This window comes from Sarcophilus harrisii, chromosome 2 (genome assembly GCF_902635505.1).
Source record: "Sarcophilus harrisii chromosome 2, mSarHar1.11, whole genome shotgun sequence".
NCBI classification, from domain to species: Eukaryota; Metazoa; Chordata; class Mammalia; order Dasyuromorphia; family Dasyuridae; genus Sarcophilus; species Sarcophilus harrisii.
In genome coordinates this window covers 392,101,986-392,127,241 of record NC_045427.1, presented here as the reverse complement: position 1 = coordinate 392,127,241, position 25,256 = coordinate 392,101,986, and the positions used below count along the sequence as shown (strand labels likewise).

Sequence of the window (25,256 nt, the reverse complement as noted above, 5' to 3'; positions counted from 1 at the left end):
TGTCAATCTATCGGTGATCAATCAAAGAGCCCGAGGTCCCCCTATGCAGCCGTGCGCTTGCGGCTGACAGGGGCTGATAATGGAGGAAGAAATAAACTGTCGAGCAAAGTTAATTAGTCAACATAATAGGTGGATTAAACAGGAGCTGGCTGATTGCTGTTTCACAAGTCGAAGCATGAGGTGGGAGCTGAAACTGCAATTAACAGACAATTATTATATTTGGTTGTAAGAGGTCGCATGAATAAACATATCTCTGCGGGTTTCAGTTTTAATCCCTTTTCCCATTTAATATAAGGAGAAGTGTAGGTCATTCCTGTTCATTGTTTTAGCCCAAGTTCTTGAAGACAACACATGCTTCTTTCTGTGGCCCCTTTGGCAAACAGGCTCTGAACGGGCTGGTGTTCAGTGGGGAGCGTCTGGGTGACAGCCCAGGAGCTGGGTCCATGCCACTAATTTGATGGCCTCCAAAGGAGACAGTCTGCACCAAGATGCATGTCTAGCTGGGAGTTGTGTTGTTCTATTTGTTTGCTTTTTCGTTTGATTTTATTAGTCAGAGGAAGAACTGATGAAAGAGATGAGAAAAAAAATCCTTCAAAAACTCAACCACGAAAATCCTCTTCAGGAGAAAAACAAAGCAAAACAACCTCCCCCCAAAAAACCTCATTTCCCATACTATCTTTTTCTACTGTCTTTTACTTGTTCCCAGACTCCTAACACTCAAGCTTTGGGAGGTGGGAGGTAGGAGGTGGTGATGAGGTGAATTAAAATGCAAAGATTTTTATTTTTGAGATCAACTGTGATATCTGCTTCAATGTCTAAACTGAAGGGTAATTTAGGTTAAACACAACCACCCTTCTGTTAAAAAAAAATATGCTAATAAAGATTCTCTTGTTAAAATTATGGTTAACAGTGTACCTTCTGCTGTATAACTATAAACTGTGCAATTTTACTTAAAACTGCATCAAAAGCTTTCCATGCCAAAGACCCACTCATCAATAGCGTCTCTTGTTAGACTTGTACGGCATAAGCACCAGTTATTATGGGAAATAGCTATGCAATTTTCTTCAGCTCCCAGCTGTTATTTATTTAACTTGAGTTTATTACCCTCTATGCTTTTATATTAAAATGTTCATTCATTTCCTTCTTGTGTCTCTAGGTCGTGGTGTCTACAACAGTCAACGTGGATGGCCATGTCCTGGCTGTCTCAGATAACATGTTTGTACACAATAACTCTAAGCACGGGCGGAGGGCTCGGAGACTTGACCCCTCGGAAGGTACGCCCTCTTATCTGGAACATGGTAGGCAAATCATTTTCATTGGTTGGCATTACTACTTTAAATGTGAATTTATTTGGTTTCTCTCCTCTGTCCCATTCCAGCTTCCTCATCCCTCCCCCAACCTTTCAAATTTCAAATTGTCCGTCTGTCAAAATTGACATTCTGTTTTTTTTTCCTTTTAGAACATAATGGCCTAGTAATTAAAGATAGGAAAATTTTTGTCCCATTTGCTATACTTAATTTTTATCACCCTCCAAACTGGAAAAGGTTGACATGTCTATCTGTAGGTCTTAGAGGTGAATTATTATATAGTAATATTTATTTTGGACACCCCAGCTTTATCAGTAATGATTTTCAAAGGATAAACAGAAACTAGATAAAATTTGTCTCAAGGAAAGAGAATGCCATAGAAATTCTGAGGTAGATAAGTTACATTTCTGAATCCATATGTGATACAGGAATAATAAACTTTTCTTTTGTCCATTCATTCATTCCACAACTATTCATTGTACATCCATGATGTGTAAAGCCTTGTGTTGGGTATTTGTTTCTTCTCAGACAAAATTTGTAACCCCTTATTTGGCTTCACTTTTCTGTTTGCTTCATCAGCAGTGTTATTTGAAAACAAATTTCCATCTCATTTCCTGAGGCTTCCATGGGCATAAGCTGTCCTGATGCTATAATTCACAAGGTAGAAAATTCCCTTTGCTGCCAGCATCCCAATTTAATAAACAAACCACTATCATAATTTCTACCTGATTTTTTCCCACCCTTAAGGAATGTACAATCTGTACCTTTTATTAATTAGCCAGATGTAGCGCTCTTAGGAGAAATACTTCACTACATCTAGTTTTACAGTCTTCTTAGAGTAAACTATCATCTTTCAAAAGCTGTTTTTTTATGGTTTCATTAGGGCTAAGATAGATAGATATTACTTTTTCCAGGAGGCTATTTGGAACACCTGCTTGTGATTGCATTTCTATTTCCATTCCTGTACTTAAAATTATTCTGATCTTCACATTACAGTAATGTTGCTCTTTTTTTTAATGCCCCTAGAGTCACTTAAGACACTGTATACATGGAGTTGTTTAGGTAAGGTAGCCAGGGAAACCATGGAGAAATACCCAGTACTCCTCAGACTATGTCCAATGGTTTACAAACTTAAGCTTTGTTTCTTATGTGGCTACTTCAATCCAGTGGCCAGAGTGCATGATGAAGAATAAGATCAAGACATATGTTGGCCTGTTGGTTTTGAATTCATAGACTTCTCCTCCATTTTTAGGCAGTTTTTTTTTTGACAAAATGTACAAAGGAGTCTGAGTGAGTCTCTCTGGAAGAATCACTGTAATAAATTCTACTATTGAAAAAATAACTCAGAGTACCTACCCTATTGATGGTAGAGTCATAATACCATCCTTATGTATGAATAACATATGTTGACATTTGGGGGGGGGGGGAAGATATATGGCTATAGGAAAGTCTTTTGATTGCTCTGGCTCAGCTTGCCAATCCATAAAGTGGCCATGCTGCTATTAGCATCATACTAAAAGAAATAAAGTGCAATTTAGTTACCCATGGCACATTCCAGAAACATGTCTCAGCCACTTATTATATGCAGAGCATGTGGTTAAGCATTATAAATTTAGACAAGACTATTTTTCCTCCCTTGATAGAGGTTACAATTAAATGGGGAATATGTCCCATTCTCAAATAAGTATAATATATAACATCACAATAAATGAACTGAAGCTTTAAAAAAAAGTGTTGCATAAGGTTCAAGGAGAGTGAGTGAATAAGTAAGTAAAGCATTTATTAAATGTTTATTATGTTCTAGGCACTGTGCTAAGTGCTGGAGATAAACATGCATAAAAGCAAAAATAGCCCTTGCTTTCAAGAACTTATATTCTAATTAGAGAAGATAATACATAAAAACCAACTAGAAAGGGGTGGGGGGAGGTTCTTGCCCCCATGAATCAGAGAAAGTGTAATGGAAGAAGTGGCATTGTTCCTGGTACCTGGAAGTGACTCAGTCATTCAGCTAGTGAGCTTTTCTCTTCTTGCATTTTATGATTTCCCTTCAGCAAAATAAGAATTCACATGGTCAGGTCCATATTGCTGATGATAAAAAAACTTTACTTCTTGTACTCTCTGCTGTCTGAATCACCCAACCACACATAGCCACCCACTCATTTAGACATTTCAAGCTGAAACATAAATATCTGTTCAGCAAAGGGTGAATATTGAATTACCATTCTGGAGATGTGTGGGAGTGGATTGGGTGCTTACTGCATGCAGCTTTGGGGACATTCTAATATTCCGCCTTACTATAAATTTTTTTTCCTGTAAAATACCATTTTAAACTATATTCTACAAAGAATATAGGTGCCAAACAGTAAGTCTGAAAAGTATTTTCCACCTCTAGATGCTTGCAGGAGCCTTACCATTTTTTTAAAAAACCATCTCATTTGCAGGTAGCCTGAATTATTTTTGAGCTATTCCACACATCTCTATTTATATCCTGCTTGTCAGACAGTAGAAGGAAAGTTCCCTTCATGGCTCATCTTTCCACATATAAGTAGAAGCAGTGATCATGGTTTACATTCACACACAGCACTCCCTGTGTTACCTAAGGCCTCAGAAATGTAGTGCTCAAATAAATGTTCCTACATTTCAAGCATAGTAGTTGATAAAAGGAAATTTGTTTTGTAAACTTGTGGCAGGAGGGAAGTAGAGGGAGGGAAGAAGTCTACCTTCATGATAATTACAGTTTATTTTCATTCATAAATCTTACAAATTTTATATTTATAGTAAATCACATAAACTGCTAATGTATTATTATTATTATTATTATATAGAAACATGTCCAATATAGATTGAAAACATTTAAGTTACTTAATTGTTATTAGAGCTCTTGGGTTGACTTAAAATCTAGTTAATTAGGAAAGGACTTTTGACCAGAACAGTATTGTCATTGGTCTTAAGGAAGGCAATGATTTAAAGCAGGCTGTCTTAAACTTTTTCTACTTGTGATCTCTTTTCACCTGAGAAATTTTTCCATGACTTCAGGTAGATAGGCATAGTTGGTATAGAGGTATGCAGCTATATATATATATATATATATATACATATATATATAATAGATATACAAATACAAAAAAAGCTGATAATAAATCATGATTTCATGAACCCCACATTCAGTCATGAGATCCCATATGGAATTCTGAACCATAATTTAAGAAGCTGAGGTTCATCTGTAAAATGAAAGAGTTGGATTTGATGGACTCTGAGGTCCCTTTAGATTTTAAACCAATAATTTCAGGGTCCTGTGAAAAGCCATGTTCAGTAGATGTGGTTCTATAATGCTCTTAGTTCAACCTGACAATCAGAGTTCTAGTTCTAGATCTTGCCAATGAGTATTAGAATTACCTTAAAGCATCTTGTAAATCTTAGCTTTCTTATCATTAAAATATGAGTTTGTTAGATTTAGAGCAAAACTAGAGTGGAATGACTAGGTTTTAACCATGGCTACTAACCTATCCTCATTTAGCTGATATAAAAAACTGATTTTAGCACTAGGATAGCAAGAATCATTAATTAAAATAGAAATTACCAAATGATGCTTTGATACAAAGTATACTCTTGACTTGTTCACTGAAACTTTGTTTTATTTCCTAGAAGAGGGAATATTTCATTAGAAACATTCAGAAATCCTTTGAAGAAAAACCTACTATCTTCTCCCAGAAACATTTTGTAGTGTTTGCCTCAGGTACCAATATTGCTAGTTATGGCTCTGTTGAAACTATTTGTTGTCTGAGGTCCCTTCTAACTCTGAAATCCCTAAGTGTTGCTTGAGGTCAAAGGATTTTAAAATTGAAGTTCTAGTGTTGGTGTCTGCACCCATTTCTTCCTTTTACTTGGCAATGTTTGAAGGAGCTTACTACTTTTTTTTTTTAAATCTGTGAATCATCATTTCTATGATTGTTATTATTCTTATTACTATTACTAATCATCATCTTTTTGTTTCTTCCTAGTCTCCAGGCATGTTTACTTGAATTTAAGAACAATTGTGGAATCAGTTTCTCTATTTTTTCCCCTGTGGCAAAATTCAGTGCCCTCAAAAAATGATAGTGCAGAGACCCTGTCAGTTTGCATGCTCTAACACTTTATTATCTAATGATCTAATATGCAACAAGGCAAAGTGCGGGGCGCTCATCATCCTGACACAGAATGCCTGAGAGAGGTGACTAAATTACTTTATGTACCATTAGCAAGAGCAGCTACGGTGAACTCACCGGGAGCATTTATGCAAATGTGTGTGAATACACTCAAGTGGCTTTGTCAGGCAGCCGACTGACAAGCAGTTTAAACACTCATTTTTTTTTTTTAAAGGGGCAGTTTTTTTTTTTCCCTTTAGCATATGTGTGTATGTGTTTCCCTTACCCCCTCCCATTTTGGTGAATAAATCATTTGGATCTTTGATGATGGCTTTGGAATAAGATTGAGAGTTACATGGAGCTGGACAGGTCATGTGGAACAATATGTGTGCATGGTTGGTAAAACTTTTCCAACAAGGGTTTTTAAGAGCCTAGATTCAGAGCTTGAAGACACCTCAAAGAATATCTAATTCAGTTCTCTTATTTTATAGATCTGTCTTCCACATAGTTGCCAAAGTGATTTTTCTAAAACACAAATCTAAACATATTATTCGTTACTAAAACAAACAAACAAAAAACCAAACCCAGAATTCCAGTGGATCTCGGTTAGCGCCAAGATAAAATATAAATTCCATTGTTTAGCTTTTAAAGTTTTCACAACTTGATTCCACCTGTCTCTCTAGTCTCATTTTTTATCCCTCTCATTTTATATCCCTTCCTTTCCTAAAAACCTGATAGTCCAGCCAAACTTACTTCTCTTTCTTTCTCACATGTATCATCCTATCCCTAAATCTTTGGGTCTTTGCAATAGCCATCTTTCATGCCTCCAAGGCACTCCCTCAGTAGTTCTGACTCATATAATTACTATTTCTCTTCAAGACCCAGCTTAACTGTTGTTGCTCTCTGTTAGTGCTCTGTTTCCCTAGCTATCTTGTATTTAACTTCTTTATATTTATTTTTTTAAATGTATGTACCTATGTACATACTTTTTATCATGCTCAATAAATGCTTGTTTGTTAGTTGATTGTTTGACTATTCTAGATTTTTGAAACCCAAAGGCTTCAGGGGTTGTGAATTTTGGCTTGCAATTCTGTCTTCTGAGGTTTCAATCCTGTTACCAAGTACAGTCTGACTTCTTAGAAAAAAGTCGACCTTTAACAGCCTTATAAAAAAAGAAGTTTGTGGACTTTAAATAATTTGTAGAACAAAATGAATGAGAAAATGAATCATGAATGAATACTTCTGCCAAATATATAGAGGATGCAAAGAAAAGTGAAAATGTTAGGGAAAATGGGGGACTTGATCCAACCCCAAAATGTCAATTAAAAAAAAACCCAGCCAACCACAGGAGAATGGCGAATAATGACTAAATCTAATCAAAACTTCTTCTATTCCATGATTTATACTTTTGTGGGAAAGCAGTACTGAGCTTAGGACTTTCAAGTATCATTGATCCTATGTGTTTTTCATTTTTAGAGAATATTAAATATTTTTAAATATCTTTAATAAATTCTTGAATATGTTTGTATAATACTATAATATCTATCTTTCAACTCTAGTAAATACTTGTGCTTAACAACATAAAGATATTTAACTTTGAGGGAAAATGGTAAGTAAGAAGGGATAAGAAATAGGAATAAAAGTTTCTTTTTTCTTTCCTTCCTCATCCCCCACTCCCTTAAGCTAAATGTTATAATAAAGATACACATAATAAATTCATATGATGTCAAGAAAAGAATACTGAGAATTATACAAATACAATATAAAACTCAGAGTTGGAAGGGATCATAAACCACATCTTGTTCAGCCATCTCAGTTCACAGATGGAGAAACTGAGTCTTAGAGAGGAAATTACTTGCTCATGGTCATATAGATTGCACATAAGAATTTGAACCTAGGTTGCTTGATTCCAAGTTGAATATTCTTTCTACTAAACACACCTTCTTTCTGGGAGACAAGAGCAGCCAGCTGTTATTAGCCAGCTGTTCTCACCTTTCTGGACTTCACTATATTAATCTGCATAAGTAGGTGATAGATAAATACATCTCTGAAGGACCTGTTGTTTCTAAGAGCCTATGATTTGATGACCCAGAAGCTCATGTTGCATTGGACATGGCTGAACACATCCATGCTGTCATGCATTTTTGACCAAGGTATTAGGTTGTGCTGGGAGACTTTGGATAAATTATGCTTTTATGTAATACAAAAACTGACCTGTTTAGATAGTGGATTATGTGATCACAAGGCTACTCAGATATATGTCTCTTCTGGCATTTCTGCAGGTGACATGGGACCAAAACAGGTTTTGATTAACTCAGGTTCAATTAAATGTGCTCTTAGAGTCATACAGGCCCAGGGCAAGATTGTTCTGAGTTGGTTATTAACTTGGCCTTTCATTGTTGGGCTTACCAGGATCATGCAGGTGTTTGCTTTGGCTTGAAGCTGTCTGTCTGATTACTCCTCAGTCTATCAACAACATGTGTATTCAATACTGAAGAAAAATCAAGGACTATGAAAATTTTTCTTCTTGATGGTGTCAGCTAATAGGTTTTTCTCCATAGAATTACAAAATCTCAGAATTGGCAGAGACTTCACAGATCATTCAGTCTAACCCATATCTAAATAAGAATCTTCGCCAGCATCCCTGACAAGTGGTCATCCTCTCTCTGATTAAAGACCTCCAGGGATGTATGGAGATCACTACTTTTCAAGGCAGTTCATTCTACTTTTGGACAATTCCAATTATTAGGAAGTTTTTCTTTGAATTGAGTTGAAATCTGCTTGTATGCGACATAGAAACAAATAATTTTCTTATTGGCCTAATTTCCACTTAGAGATTATCTAGTTCAATCCTTTTATTTCATAGGTGAGAAAACTGAGCAAGTGACTTCCCCAGTGGCATACAGGGAGTTGATGATGAAATAGATACATATTACTTGTCTATCTAAGTAGTGAAACTCAAATTTTGTGTGCCCCTAAAAGCAACTGTCAGAAATTTAATGCCCTAGATCACCATCTTTGTTATCTTTCTCTTTTCCAAGTGTTCTTGTTGGTTGAATAATTATAGAATCATAGCATTTTCCAGCATAGAGCTGAAAAGAAGTTTAAAGATAAACTAGCCCTTTTTTATTTTACAGATATGGGAATTAATATTGAGAGAGATGTTAGTTAATCTCTGGGGTTAATTCATTGGGATTAATCACTGGGATCATTGGGACTAAGAGTCATATTTCCCAATTCTCAATTTGATATATTTTCATTATACCAAAATTGAAGAATTGAGCATACTTTGCTCACCAACTTCTCTCCAAACCCACTCTCACCCCTCTTCCCCCCACCTCCGAGAAAGACTTGTATGTTAGGTTGGCAATCCTCTCACAATTTAATGCAAGAATACAAGGGTGTAGTAGTAGTCAGGATAGGGTAAAATTTCAGGAGATACGCCATCAGCTCCTAACATCAGTTTTCAGTCCTTTTTTGCATTCCTGTTTTCAAAAATGGAGCTTGGACTAATGCCTGCTTGCTGGTCTCTCTGGGAATTACAATGACAAATGAGAAGAATGTCTGTAAAATCACTTGAGCTTCCTGGAAGAAATGCAGTCTCCAGATACAAGTGCAGAGAATGAATGGCACTTCTCTTCAAACTTAGATGACAGCCCTTAATTTGACTGGTGTCAGTGCAAAATTACAGTCAGGCCCACTTAGGCAGGAGAGCCATAGTGAAGAGGTCCAGGTTAAGTAGAAAAATATTGGTGTCATCTTTTGGTTACTGTGGGTGGCATATCACATCTTATTAATTGATTTTTCTACCACAAAAAAAGATGACAGAGATGCAAGAATAGAATACTGGGGTTAAGAATATCCAGATGTCGTAAAATATAGCATTGAGGCCTCCATTTCCAAACATCAGATCAGGCCTTTTTCTTTGTAGTAAAAAGAGAGCGATTGCCTTTGTCCATAATATAAAAAATTAAGGATTATATACTAATACACATGTGTGTATATATTTACAAACACACATATATACATACAGATATATATGCATATATAAGTAACACATATAACACATATACATGATGGTGAACAGGACTTAAAATAAATACTGATTTTCAGAGGAGCCCTTGAAATATGAATAACAGGGACTTGGGTAGCCAGTAAGAGCTCAGCTGAAAGACAATGCTCAGACAACTCATGACAAGGTGGTCTGTATTAGCGTCGTTTGAATCTTATCCAAATGGTGACATTACCAGAAAGGAAGAAGAGTGTTCAAACTTAGCAATGATACCTAATGACATTTTTCATTTTAGTGACATATAGCATTTCTCCTATTTCTCTGAAGTCCAGCCAGGGAGTAATTACTATAAATTAGGTTTATTGAAAGTTGGTTCATAATATATCTTTTTTTTTTTAAAATCAAACATTACTTGTTTCTTGGGTACAGGAATTATATGACTGTAAGTTTATTTTTTAACCTATTTTTTTAAAATGTGGTCCATTTTCCAAGTGGTATATCATATGGTTGAATGATTTTCTTGAGAGGCAATTGGGTTAAGTGACTTGTCTAGCATCACAGGCCTTATAAATGTTTGAGGTCAGTTTTGAACACCAGGGTTGGTGTTCTATCTACCTAGTTGTCCCAAGTAAAATTTTTAAAGAAGGAAATATTGATTGCATTTATTATACAACTTATATATTCCCTTTAAGACATCATGGTATAGTAGATTATTGGATCAGGAATTAGCAAATTCTCTATACTGGTGAATACATAGATTATTTTTAATTTTTTCCATCTCTTTGATTATAAAAAGGACAAATAAACTGTTGTTATTTTCTTTACTTGCAATATTGTTTTAACTCATTGTCTTTATAGAAATGATTCCTTGACTCTAGAGAACTCAGAGTTTAAGCAATCAAAATAACAATAGTTCATATTTTTCTATTGCTTTATAGTTTACAAAGCACCTTGCTCAAAGCAATCATGTGAAGTAGGTAATGTAGCTCTATCTTATAGATGAGGCTATTATTACTTAGAAAATCTAAGTACTTGTCCAGGATCACATAGCAAATTAATTATTGTACATTTTATTCAAACCCAAAGCCTCTGACTCTAAGTCCCATCCATCTTCTCTTATATCATAATGACCATCATAGAGGAAAAAAAATTGTGACATAAGATAATTTACATAATAAAGTTGGCATAAGTTAAAGGAACATTCATTATTATAGGGGATATTTACTAAAAACCACACCGGAAATAATGTTTTTACTAATATGGGATTTTTGGCTATACTATCTTGCATCAACTCTTCAGTGAGGTTGTTGACTCATAAATTGAGGCAAACTTACAAAATTGTGTGAGACTTGATAAATGAGTGATTCACAAGAGACTTGTTCTGTGGACTAATTAAGCATATTCATAGGAAGTGATAGCTGCATGGCATTATGGACTGAAAGGGCAAGACTTTTTTTTTTTTTAGGCACAGTTTTCTATCCCATGTTTAGTTACAAGAGCATAATAATTATGTATGCTTATTTGCATAATTGCCTTCTCAAAACTAGTAGCATCTCACTGCAGCACTTTTTCACAAGTACTAACAGCACTTGAGATTTTTTAAAGGCCAAAAAGCCTAGGATTCAAATGATGTGAACATGAAAACAAAACCTTCCATGTATCATCCAGAAATTTCCCTTGGGAAGAGACATTATGGAACAGTGGTTAGTGGTTTAGTTCAAATCCATTTTGTTTTTTATTTTTTTTTTGTTTGCAAAGTTTCAAATCCAGAAATGCAACTTTTCAAAGGAAAAAACCAAAAGAAACTTTGCTCATAAATCACCAAGGAAGGTCTTTAGAGCCCTGGAACAACTTGGGGATAGCCCTTCTTCTGAATCTGATGTGGAGACTACTAACATGAGAATTCTTTGGGGAGAAAAAAAAAACATCAAATGTGTTATTTTTTGCTTTGTCCTGAAATTGACCCAGAAAAGGAACCTGTTGGTATGTGCTGATTGCTTCCATAAGGCCATAAGGATTAAATATACTTCACTACATCATGGATTTTTTGGGTAAAACAGTTATCTGCCCCATCTTACTATTTAGCACACTTGACTAGCTGAATAATAATTGCACTTATATTGGTCTACATAATTCAAGGTAGGCTAACTTAGGAATGATAAAATATCACTGTTTCTCACAGAGCATACTGCTTCCATTTGTTTTTAATATTAACTTACTTAACCTCCACAAACTATCCTAGGACAACTGAAGAATATAACCACTAAATTGAAAGACAGGTGATCATTTCCATTTGACAAACTTTTCTCTCACACCTTGGACAGCTCCAAAGGGGGATTCCTTGAACCCCATGGGGCATGGAATCTTTAAATGAATTAAGAATACCACATTCCTTTGTGAGATATATTCCTGACACTTCCTTTCATCCACCCATCCCCAATTTGATTCTTTTATTGTGTCAGTTTGGTTATTAGAAGTTTTTTTTTTTTCAGATTTTGGTGGGAAAAAGCATTAACTCTTTTAAGCCTGCATGAAACTATTTCGAAGGCTAAAATTTATTTGCTAAATAGATTTTGATAGAAAAAAGTGTTTAAATATACCTTTCCTATCTCCCCCAGAGAGGATATTTTTGATTCCTCCTGCCAAATGCATTAAAACAAATATTCTTTTTAAAGTTAATAATATTTTACTTTGTTAAAACCCTAAGCCTCTCCAAAACAAAGTAGTCTCAGTTCCTATACAGGATAGGTTTTATTTTTGTTTTAAGTATGTGAGTGTTAGGGAGAAAAAAATTAGTTTGGAAAGGTATAGACTCCTCTAAGGATCTGGGTGAAAAAGACAAAAAAAGCTAAGGTCCAAACAAGCAGCACATTATGATAATATATACAGAGCCAGCCGGACACTGAGAAAAGCTGATATTTTATTGTCAAGGGCACAATTGCTCATCAATTTCAGAGACAGGAGTTGAGTTCGAATGACAGAGAAAGCAGTAACTGTTGAAACTGATGTATAAAAAGAGCCAAGCCTAAAGACAGGAAGTCCTGGCAGCTCCGGAAGGGGTGGCTCTTTGTTTTCTCATCTGGCTCTTACCCTTCCTTCTAACCTTAACATCTGTCAGCTCAATCCACCTGGTCCCTTGCATGATTAGCCCACTGAAGAGGGAGATTGGTGGTGCTAATTTTAACCCCAGAGGGACTAGAATCCCTACCAATGAAAATGGGTCCATTCAGCTTAAAGGAAACATACCCCTGCTTCTAAACCAACAGAGGCATTCAGAGAGGCTAAAAATAGCTCATTATATGTTCCCATTTTATTCAAGTCCCAGTAGTAAGTATCCATATTAGATGTGGAGGACACTACACTAATATTTGAGAAAATTAGTAGCTGGTGGGACAGTGAGTACAGTATTGAGCCTGGAGTCAGGGATACCTAATTTCAAAGTCTAATCTTAGATACTTACTAGCTGTGTGACCCTAGGGAAGTCAACTTATCCTTCCACCTGCCTCAGTTTCTTCAACTATAAAATAGGGACAATAATAACACCTTTCCCCAGGAGGTTATGTAAGGATCAGATGAAATATTGATGGTTTACAATCTTTGATCTCAGGGGGGTTACACATGTCAGGTTACCCTTTGGATAACCTATCACATTTTCTGCAACCATGTTTTGTGGACTATGATGGTGATTCTGTTAGATGTAAGACTTTATGAGTTGGTAAGACAGTCCCAATACTCTGGTTCTGACTTTCATTTTTGAGAAAATAAAATCAATATTTTTTATAGAACCACATTTCTCTTAAAACCACAGTTCCAGGCTTCTTTTTTTTTTTTTTTTTTGAAACTCTATCTCCCCATCTTCCCCAGGTTGGTGGCCACTCATTGGCCAATCCCACTGCTGATTAGCACAGGCACTTTAACTTGTTACCCTCCTGATCTGGGCTAGTTAATCCATCCTTAAGCAGCCTGGTAGCTCCCTTTTCTTGAGGTGCTCAGTATATATCAGTACTAGATTTAGTGCAAATATGGTAGTTTAGCATAATCCAATTTAGAACTCCCTAGTTCAAGCTATCCACCAGGATCAGAAATGCTAGTATTAGGGATTACAAGCATGCTCCATGACATCCAGTTGAGAATTTTCTCAGTTCTCTGGCAGAAATATTCATTTATTGGTGGAAAGAAGTTCACTATTTTAAGAGGCCATATAGCAATGCAGAAGCTTGAGTTATTCCACTTGTGTGCTTGAGGAGTCTCCCTGGGGCACAAGTCAATCTTACCACTACAAAATGGAAAGTGCTTAAATTCAATTATTTAATTTCATTTCAACAAGCACTTAAATGCCTAATATACATCAGGTACTAGACAAGGTACTAAGAATAGAAAGATACAGATAAAAACAGTCCTTGCCTTCAAGAATCTTATAGTTTACTAGAAGACAGAAGGGAGGTGGGCATACATGTCCCCACAAAAGAAAATATAAGATATATGCTAAGTAATTTTTAAAGGAAGCATTAATAATTGAGAGGGGCTCAGGAAAGTCATTGTGTTGGTAGGAAGTGGAAGAACTTTGAATGAAGTTAAGAATTCCATGAGGCAGAGATGATAAAGGAGAGTAGTAGTTTAGACATGGGAGTCAATCTATATAAAAGTATGGAGCACATTATGTTATGTATAGGTAGTACCATGTATGGCATTTTGGCAGGATATAAGATGTGTAACAAGGAGTAATAGAAAATAAATCTAGAAGATTGCAAAGGACTTTAAATGCCAAACAAAAGAGCTTATATTTTTATCCTAGAAGCAATAAGGACTAACTGGAGCTTTAAGAACAAGGAAGTGGTTAAGAATTTAAGAATATCACTTCAGCAGCTCTGTGCACGCTGGATCAGAGAAGGGAGGGAATGGAGGTAAAGAAACCATTTAGAAGGTTATTAAAAGTGAAAGAGAAAGGGATGGTTGAAAGATAGGTTGTGGCAATGGGGGTAGAATTGAACAGATTTGACAACTGATTGATTTTGAGGTATGGAAGAAAAATAAGCATTAAAGAAGATCGGAGATTGTGAACCTGGGTAACTGGAAGAATAATGGTGCCCTTAATAGGAATTGGGAGGTTAAGAGAAGCATGAGGGAGTGAGTTTGGGAGTAGATATTATTGGATTTGAGATGTTATAGGACATCCAAGTAGATATGTCTAGGAGGCAGTCAATAATGTAGAAGTGAGGAGATAGATATGTAGATTTGGGAGTCATTTATGAAGAGATGATAATTAAACCAATGGGATCTGATGAGATATTAAATAGAAGTTTGAAAAAAATCTGGGAGATGTAGTGAATTTAGAAGTTCAGTAGAAGTCTGCTGTCTGATATAGAAGCCAATAAAACTAATGTGAAGTGAGGCTGTATTAAAAGAGGCTTAATATCTACGACTAGGGAAGTGATAAGCTGACTATATTTTACCCTGAGTGGACCGCAATTGGGATATTGTGTTCAATGTTGGATATCACATTTTAAGACTATATCGGAGTGACAAGAATGAGACATATGAATTGATTGAAGTTACTAATAATGTTAGCCTGGAGAAGAGAAGTTAATCATCAGTTAATTAATTACATAGGGATTATACATAGCTTAAGTTTTTGAAGTTGTGAAAGAGGAATTTTAGTTGTCCTGCTTGTGTCTAGAGGACAAAGTGAGAGTGATAGGTGGAAATAGCTAAGAAGGACATTTGGACTTGATATAAAGAAATGTTTCCCAACAATTTTGTGCTATCTCTAAATGGAACAGGCTATTTCAGGAGGCAGTGAAGTTCCTCTCATTAAAGATTTTCAAACAAAGACTGGATGACCACCTGTAAGGTATACTGTGAAAGGGATTCATGTTCAGGTAAGGGTTAGACTAAGTGACCTCTGAGTTCCTTCTAACTCTGGGATTCTATAATTCTATAACTATTCCTTTTTTTTTTTTTACTGTTGGGTCTGTGTAGACCTTCTCAATGTTGGACTTCAGAGGCGGGAAGAAATTCTCTGGCTATTTGATCCTGTAACACAATATACGCATCAAGTGAAACAAATTGACGGCACTTCTCAAAGGAGAATTGAAAAGCCAGATCAGTTCTAAATCCCCAGAGTAAGTTGGTTGGCATGTGGAATGGTATATGGGAAGGTACTTTTCTGGGTTGAGAGAGAAAATCCTAGTATCACATCACGTTATCAGGTCCCACATCTAAAATGCAGTGTGCCAACTCTGCAACTTGAAATTCTCAGTGGGCAGAAAAGAAACTTTATAGAAATTGGGTGATCATCATCTTTATCAGATGAATATGATGCCATCGGCTTGATTTAGTATCTTAGGGAAATGGGATTTACCTAGCAAGAGGGAGGAAAACAGTTTGGATTTTAGAACTTTAAATCAGAAAACATTGAGGGGGAAAAAAGGAATAATAATAAAAACCTCAATGTCACTTTTCTACCAGCCTGTGACATGCAATCTAGTTCTGAAACAAAGGGCTGAGAGATGACATAGTAATTAAAATACTGGCTAAACTTATGCTGCCAGTCAGTAATAACAGAGGGGCCAACACAGGAAACCAGAGAGTAACCAGAGGAGGGAGAAAAAGTGAAACATGAAAACAACACTCTCACACCACAGCATACAGATATGAATCTGAATTGACCAAAGAAATACCTTACCACTAAGCATGAAGGTGGAAACTTGTGTGTCCATGTACACACATGTATGCATAGGTATTTGTATGTGTACATGTATGTAAGTAAGATCAGAGGAAGGTAAAAAGAACTTCAAGACATACTGATGCTGGAGATTTTAAGGCAAATTGCATTAAAATCACATGAGAAATTAGATCATCTAATAGTGATAAAGTGAGAGAGAGAAAAGGGTTTCTAATGCATGTCCTTTTGCCTCACATTAGATGTGTGACATAGTGGATAGGACATGGAGCTTGGAGTCAGAAACATTTCTCTTCTAGAATTCAAATCCATCATCATACACTTACTAGTTTTGTGATCTTGGTCAATTCACTTAAACCTGTTTGCCTCAGTTTCCTCATCTATAAAATGAGCTGGAGAAGGAAATGGCAAAATATGCCAGTATCTCTGCCAAGAAAACTTCAAACAAGATCATAAAGAATCAGGCATGACTGAAAATTGACTGAATAACAAAAGCTAAACTTGAAACAACTCTGTCTTGATGTTTTAAAAATACAGAGAAATGTTAATACATTTGTGGGTTGACATGGTAAAAAGTCAGGACTTCAGAAATAAAGTAGATGGACTTTTAAAGCTTCTTTTATTCTTTCATTGTTTCTCTTATTTTATTGTTTCTCATTCTGAAAATTTCAGGCAGGGAAATAATCATTTCCTTCTCCTCTTTCCCTCAAAATGTTTTTTGGTCCTAAGATCATTATCTTTACAGGTAGATCTTTACAGGTAGAAGGGATTCAAGATCACCATTGGGAGCCAGAAGCTAGTTGTCTAATTCTCAGTAGTATTTGTAGAAAATCTCTCATCCTAGAGAAATGCTAAGAAGGGAAAGTATAACTATTTCAGGTTCTGCATTATTAAATAATTACATTCTGGAATGGGAGGGAACATCTAGCTGAACTTACTTTCCCCACAGGAATCCTCTTATTTTACAGATGAAGAAAATCAGATTCTGAGATGTTAAATATTATGTAAGGATTTTGAAGTTTGAGTCTAGTTTCAAATCCTAGCTCTAACTATTATTCAGATTTATCATTTACTATTTATATAGGTTGACTCAGCAACCTTACTTGTGCTTTATGAGGGACACAAAATAGGTGATCTTTGAGGCACTCTAGTCCTGCTGTACTCTTGTAGTTGCTATCCACATGAAATGTAAAAAAGAAGAAATTTTAATTATAGAAAGGCAACATTATACAGGTGAAAGAAAGTTAGAGTAGATAGAAGTCAATAGTTTGGAGATCCGTGTTCTAGTCTTTCCATTAACTAGATTGTGACTTTGGGAAATTTCTTTCTCCCTTCTATCTGTGTTTCTACTTGTGTAAATGAGCATAAAATACTTCCATTACTTACCTAATAAAATTGTTGTGAATAAAACTTTTAGAAGCTAAGATTTTATTTAAATGTAGCATTTTTGAAGAGTTATAATGCTTTGATACATTAATTGAAGTATTGAGGTCTTATTGTGAGGGACACAGAGAAAATTCAGAATCCACAAATTATTACTTCCCCAAATATTCTTATTTATTGAAAGATTTAGAATCTTCTGATGATAAAGGATGAGGGAACTTTGGCAGTACATATCTGTGTACAATTCTCATGTGAGCTAACAATTTAGTAACATTGGTTGAGATAAAAGAGGAAAAAAGGTTATGGGTTAGAGCAGTAGCTCCTAGCTTAAATCTCTTTCTCAAGGCAGTTTTACCATATATTTAAGCCAATTGTAGATTCTAGAATTTAGACTGCTGTTTTTCAGTGTTTTGGAAAAAGTCCTGAACTTTTCCTTACTTTGATTAGTTGAAAATCAGTGCAGTTTTCCTTGCATGTAGTAGGCACTCAAATATTGGTTGAATAAATAAATGACTAGTAAATATAAAGGAAAAATATGCCCCCAAAATTCATTTCCTTCTTTGCCTATAATCTTTTTGTTCATCACTTTAAACCTTTCCTTTCATAGATGTAAAAGCTTATATTGAATAAACATTGTTATGGCTGAATAAAGATGGAAACATGACATCAAATACTTGAAAAATGTAGATTTCAATAGAGGTAGTTTTACCCATGTTAAGCATATACAATTTTAACATTGCATATTCAGCTGTTCAACTTATAATAATAGAAAGTCTTCTAAGCCTGACAAATTTACAGCATTTACATCATTCCTGAATTGGAATTGCCATTTGTATTACTGAGTTAGGTTGCCAGGTTTTGCACTTGGACATAGGAGTCTAGGAAAGGAATTTTTTTTTTTGGTTAAAATTCGTATGTGGTCCATTGTCTTCTGCAGAATATATCTACAATTAGAAATAGATGCTGATATATTATAAAGCTAATGGACACACACCATACCCCTTATCTTAGTTTGGGATTTCTATGGTCTCAAGGAAATTACTTGGAAAGACAAGTCATATATGATAAATATCCAATTAGTGATATAGAGAAGTAAATGTCATACAGTTAAACACTCCAATAAAGTAAATAATTGTGTGAGCAAAGATACTGAATAGGGAAATACAGAGTTTGTCTTGGTTATAGAGAGTAGACAAATCTAAGTAGATCATATTCATAGGAAAAGACTGGGAAATTATAATAAGGTAGGCATATTTGATATAGATTTTGGTAAATTTTGAATATCAGGCTAAGAAATTAGGATTTTATCCTGAAGGCAGTACAAAACCATTGAAATGTTTATTGTTGTTTTGGTGATGGTAGCTATTTTTTAGCACTCAAGTGACATCTGATCATTGTATGTGGGGTGGCTTTTAGTATTCAAAATAGATTATTGTGTTAGTGTGTATTTCTCTCCATGTGAAACATCTAGAAAAATTAAATTTAATGTAGTCATTTATGAGGAAGCTGCATACTCCCAAAATGGAGTTAAAATGGAGCCTGCATCCCATCTTTTTTTGCTGCTGTCGAGTGGGTGAGTACAGTGATGTATATTCCAGTGCTGGTGACATCACAGATCATCACCACGGAAACATCTGTGCTATCACAAACAGTGGACTGCAGCATCACTGAGTGTATCAGGCAGCAGAGGAAACTGGTTTAAAATGATAAGACTCAATAATACAGCTTAAACTTACTCACACTTGGCAATCTCAACTTTGGATGTGAAAGGAAATGTAGGCAGAATTATGCCTCATAGCATAAAACAGTAGCTTCTGAACATCATGAAATGTTTGGACATGTTGTCTTTGAGAAACACATTCACAACATGGTTCCTCTAAAAGTCATTCCTGGTGTTTCCATGCAATGTGTCAAAGAAAACCATTAAAGGGGGTCAATGACTGATTGTATATGATCTAGCAGTTTTGCAGGGAAATGCTAAGAAGGGACAGTATAACTATCAGATTTTGCATTATTGAATAATAGCATCCCTAGAATAAGAGAGAACTTAAAAGGTCATCTAATTCATCTCCTTGCTTAATACAGGAATTTCCTTTGTGATATCATTAAAATAGTCATCCAGAGGAGCTTTTCTTTGGAGAGGAAGTAAGAGAGTGGCAGTTAATGAAATCTTATAATTTTGAATTTGGATGGGATTTTGTCCAACCCATGTCTTGAAATAAAAATCCCTCTACAGATTCCCTGACAAATGTCCATAAGCTTGAAGACTTCTATTTAGGAGGATTTTAATACTTCCTGAAGAAACCTATGTATTAAGAACTGTAATTTTGTGAAGTATATATATATATATATATATATATATATATATATATATATACACATACAGAGCCAAAGTTTACCTCCTTGTAGTTTTTAAACCATTGACCCTAGTATACTCTGATACCAAAAATAATCAAATAATGAGATTTGATCTGGAAAAATCTTCCAACATCATCTAGTCCAATTTATGTATTTCATAGAGAGGAAATCTGGGACATAGATAGCAGTTAATTGACTCACCTGAAATTAGGGTTATAGGCAATGAAACCAGAATGTGCTCCTCTCACCAGGCTTCTCTTCTCAAGGTTACCATTTCTGATCTCCTCATATAGAGTTCTTTTGGCATCATTTCCAGTTCCCTCACATATTAACATTATTGATAATTTAGTGTTGTATACATGACAGTGCTAGATTATTGTGAAAATCATCTAAAACGTAGCTGATGTCAAAGAGTTAAAATTCCTCAAAAAAATACATTAATATGATCATGTAAAGCAAAGGTCTATTTAAATCTAATGTATGTTTTTAAATTACTTCTTGTAGGACTGGATCTGTATTACGTGCTATACATATATTGTTGTTTAGTTGTTCAGTCACAGCTAATTCTTTGTGACCCTGTGGACCACAGCATGCTAATGTGGGGTTTTCTTGGCAAAGACACTGTAGCAGTTTGCATTTCCTTCTTTAGTGATTTAAGGCAAACAGGGATCAGTGACTTGTCCAAGTTCACATAGCTAGTGAGTGTTTGAGGCCATATTTGAACTCAGATCTTTCTTACTCTTGACCCAGCACTCTATCCACTCAGCCATCTAGCTGACTCTAGGACACACACACACACACACACACACACTCACATGCACACACACACATGCACACACACACACACCCAGTTCTTTTTTTTTTTTTTTTTTTTTACAAAATAGTAATTTATTTTCTCCCTAATTATATTTAAACAATTTTAACATTCAAAAAAAAATTTGAATCCCAAATTGTATTTCCCTTTTCTCTTCTTCTCTCCCTTAGATGGTAAGTATTCTGATATAGATTATACATGTGCAATCATGTAAAACATTTCCATAGTATTGGGTGATCCATGTCTTGGATGATTATTTCATCCAAAAAGATGCAAACAAAAGAAAAAGAAAGTGAAAAACAGTGCGCTTCAGTTTATATTTGGATAGTATCTTAATCTGAAGGCAGATAGCATGCTTCATCATGAATCCTTTGGGGTTGTCTTGGATCATTGAATATTTTTAAGGAACTTAAGTCTGTTTAAGGAAGATAAAACAATGTACACATGAAATAGCCAAATGTTAATGCAAGATAGCATATAAGTTTTCTCTGGAGAGATATAGAAAACTGATACTATAGGAATTCTAAAGAATAAAGAGATGTCTGTTGTAGTCAGGGAAAACTTCATGGAGGAGTTTGGATTTTCACTTGAGCTTTAACGTCGAAGTAAAAGTTCAAGTGAGGAGTAGAAGGAACACTATGTAAAGGCACTGCAAAATGCAATAATGCCCATGTTGTGTTTGGTGATCATGAGGAGGTGGACTGAAGCTGAGTTTGTTTTGAGCTGTCATGTATTCCATTCTGTATTTTAGAATTGATGAGTTGGAGCATATGTAATTTGGAAAATAGTAAAAGGACTAAAAAAAACTCACACAAGAAATAGTTGAAGAAACTAAGCATGTGTAGCATGGGGAAAAGAAGACATTGAAGATATACAATAGCTGCCTCTGACTCTTTGAAGGATTGACTGTGGAAGAGAGATTAAAGACTGATTCAATTTATTCTGTCTTGACCCAAGAGAAGGAAACTAAGATCAATGTTTGAAAGTTACAAGGGAGTCACATTTCATGTAGTTGTAAGGAAAATCTTCCCAACAATCTGGACCACCCACAAATGGAATGATTTACCATGTAAGATGATTAGTTATTCATTACAAGAGACTTTTGAGTAGAAGGCAGTTGTCTATTAGTGAGGGATCCCATGGCTGGGATTAATGTGTCAGGTAAAGTATTGGATTGATTTGCCTCTTAGATTGCTTGTACTTGCAGATTCTATAATTCTATGAACTTGAAAATCTAGATTTTGTACCCAGTTTATGAAAGATAGATATCAACACTGAGACAAATTATGTGGAGGAGATGTTTGAATTCAGATCCAAATCTAGTATTCCTTATTTTATTTATTCCTAGTAAAACATGCTGCTTCTCTCCCTAAAGTCATACACAATAAGAATCTCCCTAACACTGAAGAAACAATTTCTGGAATAATTTCTCTGCCCTGATTAGTTTTAAAAGCAAAAGACAAATATAACTCTATCTAAAGAAATATGTAGTCCTGAATCTAAGTCACTTAAATGTTTTCATTTTCACCATGCTTTGGTCAAAAGTAGTCTAGTAAAAAAATACTACAGAAAAACAATAAATATATTTTTATGTTTGTGTTTTTCTAAATAAAACCCAAATTATGTGAAGAATTTTTTGACCTTGCCACGAATGGCAACACAAAAAACAAAGGAGATGACATTATCGTATTACTGAGAGCAGACAAGATCTTCTTGGCCTTTAATATGTGATGGTAGATTGCTTTAAATGGAGTTTAAAGTATTTTGACCATATCTCCATCATAAATGGCCATCATAAATATTTGACAAATTTGTTACCAAATAGAGGAGAAATACTCCTCCACAACCAAAAGTTCTTTTCTCCCCCATTTCCCTGTCTTTTGTTCTTTACTTCCCTCCCCCTCTTCCTTGGAGAGTAGCCTTTCGGTTGGCAACATGCTGTATAATATATCAGGAAACCTACCAAAGATCAACTTTCCCACTTCTTGCTGTTTCATGGTAGCTGGTAAGATAGAATTATGCACCAATAAAACACACAAACACACACACACAGTGGCATGTCAGTGTTCTTTAGGAGATATTCTTTATGCCCTATACACTACTTTACAAATATTAAAAATCCTATGAAAATGGAGGAATACAGAGTTGTTTTTATTCATTCTGTAATAACATAACTTATGAAACCATATTTACTTTAGGTGATCAAGAAGAGAAAATTTTCTGAAGCAGTCTCATCAGAATTAGCAACCTTGATACTATATAAAATGATCTATTAAGTGTATTTATCTACATATATCAGTGGCTGTCTGTATCATGACCTCATGAATTAAAAACAGGAAGAAAATATACAAATATAGTTTGCATAGTTTTTAGGTTTTTTAGAAAAACAATAAAATCAATGTTTGACAATAGGAGGGCAAGCTCACTTCAGCTGATATGGCTAATGAAACACTGAATTATTTGTGTGCATCTGTATTTTTAAGTCTAAAGTTTAGTCATGCTCCTGGGCACAGGAAGACTTCAAATTTTATATTCAGATAAGGAAAGGCAACCTTTGAGAACAGATGGAACAGAGTTCAGCATAAAGGCTTAATCCTATCAGGATGATTCTTGTATGACCATCTGGATAATCCGGCGCACAAATTCAACGCCTGTTAAAAATATGACTCTGGCCAAGATTAACATCACAGATTTTCCACTAGACTTGTTCATATTTGACTTTATGATTTTTTGGCCCAGGAGGGGCTTCTCTGACTTATAAAAGAAATCTGAAGGTAAATAAAGACCTGAGTCTCTATTCTTTGAAGAAACAATTACACACATATGTATTTCTATATGTGTGTATATACACATGTGTGTATTTATATATATGTATATTTTTTTTCTTAAACTTTAAGTTGCTTTCTCTTTTACACAGTGATGGTTCAATTTTGGAAGATGATTTCAACTCCCTTTCTTTCAAAGGTTCGATTTGCTTAACTTTTCTTACAAGAGGACAAGAAAAATTAGTCTAAAAATACTTTTTGCTCAGGGAAGTTCCTTATGCCGGGAAGAAAAGAATTATTTACTTATTGTACAATCAGAGGCAAGTGAATTTACTATTGTTGCAACAAATATTACAATATTAGGCATGAATAATTCATTTCCAGGGTCAATTCTCCTCTTTGCTTTGCCATAGAGCTGCTGACAATCATAGCACAAAAAGGAAGAAAAGAAGAAAGGGAGAAGGAAAAAGAGAATAGGAAATAGGAAATCAAATTTGATAGTCATATTTGCCATAAATGAGAGAGAATTCATATTTGTGCCTCATAATTTTGTATTTGAACATGAGACAAAAAACTGTTAAAAGTATCAGCAAGCCTTCTTGAGTGAAAAAAAGTTTGAGTTCCTAGAATATATTTAACTAAACAATTTTCATATATTATGAAACAATACTATGTTGTGTATTATTATATCAAAAAAGCCTTTAACTAGTCTTTCAAGAGCAATTTAGAAGTTATGGTACATCAAAATGTCAAGAATTTTTACTGTTAAATTGTTAAATTAGTTTATATCTAGAACCATCTTAGTTTTTAGGATAGCAGACAGCTTCAGAACTCCAAAAATGCTTTCTCTAGAATTTTTTGCATTGCTCTTTTGATATCCTTTCACCCCCAACCTCCCAACTATGGTGATGTTTCTATAAAAACTGAGAAGGAGTTTTACAATTTCAGAGTTGAGTAAGGAAGGAATAAAGTGACTAGGAAATAGGCTTGAATTATAATTAGCAAATGGCCTCTTTTGCAACTTGGAAGCTGTCACAATAAACTTTAACAAGTGTAGAGATTGCAATCATGCTGCTTTATTGGATTTATATTCAATTTTGAATCTATATCTTTATATACCAAGTATATTTTCTTTTTTCCTTTTGGCAATAACCATTAATGTTGTCAACACAAAAGAAATTACTGGGAAATACAAAATTAAAGTCCTTGAAATTCTAATCTCATTTAATATTTATAAAAATCATTCTATCTAGAATAAAGAAATCTCTGTACTACATTTAAAAAATAGTGGCCTTATGATTCAGGACAATTCCAATAGACTTGTGATGGAGAGAGCCATCTGCATCCAGAAAGAGGACAGTCGGGACTGAATGTGGATCACAACATAGTATTTTCAGCTTTTTTGTTTCTGTTTTTTTTCTCATTTTTTTTCCCATTTTTGATCTGATTTCTCTTGTATAGCATGATAAATGTGAAAACATGTATAGAGAAATTGTACATATATTGGATTACTTACTGTCTAGGAGAAGAGATGGAGGAAGAGAAGAAACACAAGATTTTGCAAGGGTGAATGTCGAAAACTATCTTTGCATATATTTTGAAAATAAAAAGGTATTTTTTAAATAAAAAAAACAAAAAAATTAAAATATAATAGTGGCCTTAAAGGTATGCTTGGGTGAAAACAAACAATCATAGATATTTAGATAGCTAGATATATATAGATATAGTTATTGGGTCCAGTGGAATTTGAGCTAAATAATGCATTTGTGTATGTAGGCATATGTATATGATATTTAAGTATATGTGTAGTA

At 34.8% G+C, this 25,256-nt stretch overlaps 1 protein-coding gene across 2 annotated transcripts in view; it reads left to right on the top strand.

Annotated features, from left to right (window-relative positions):
- The window catches only part of EBF1 (EBF transcription factor 1), a 447,106-nt gene that overhangs the window by 298,729 nt on the left and 123,121 nt on the right, over positions 1 to 25,256 (top strand). For both annotated transcript variants that reach the window (XM_031953604.1, XM_031953605.1), the window contains exon 8: positions 1,157 to 1,298. In XM_031953604.1, coding sequence (XP_031809464.1) covers positions 1,157 to 1,298 — 142 coding nt within the window. The remainder of the gene's footprint in view (positions 1 to 1,156; positions 1,299 to 25,256) is intronic.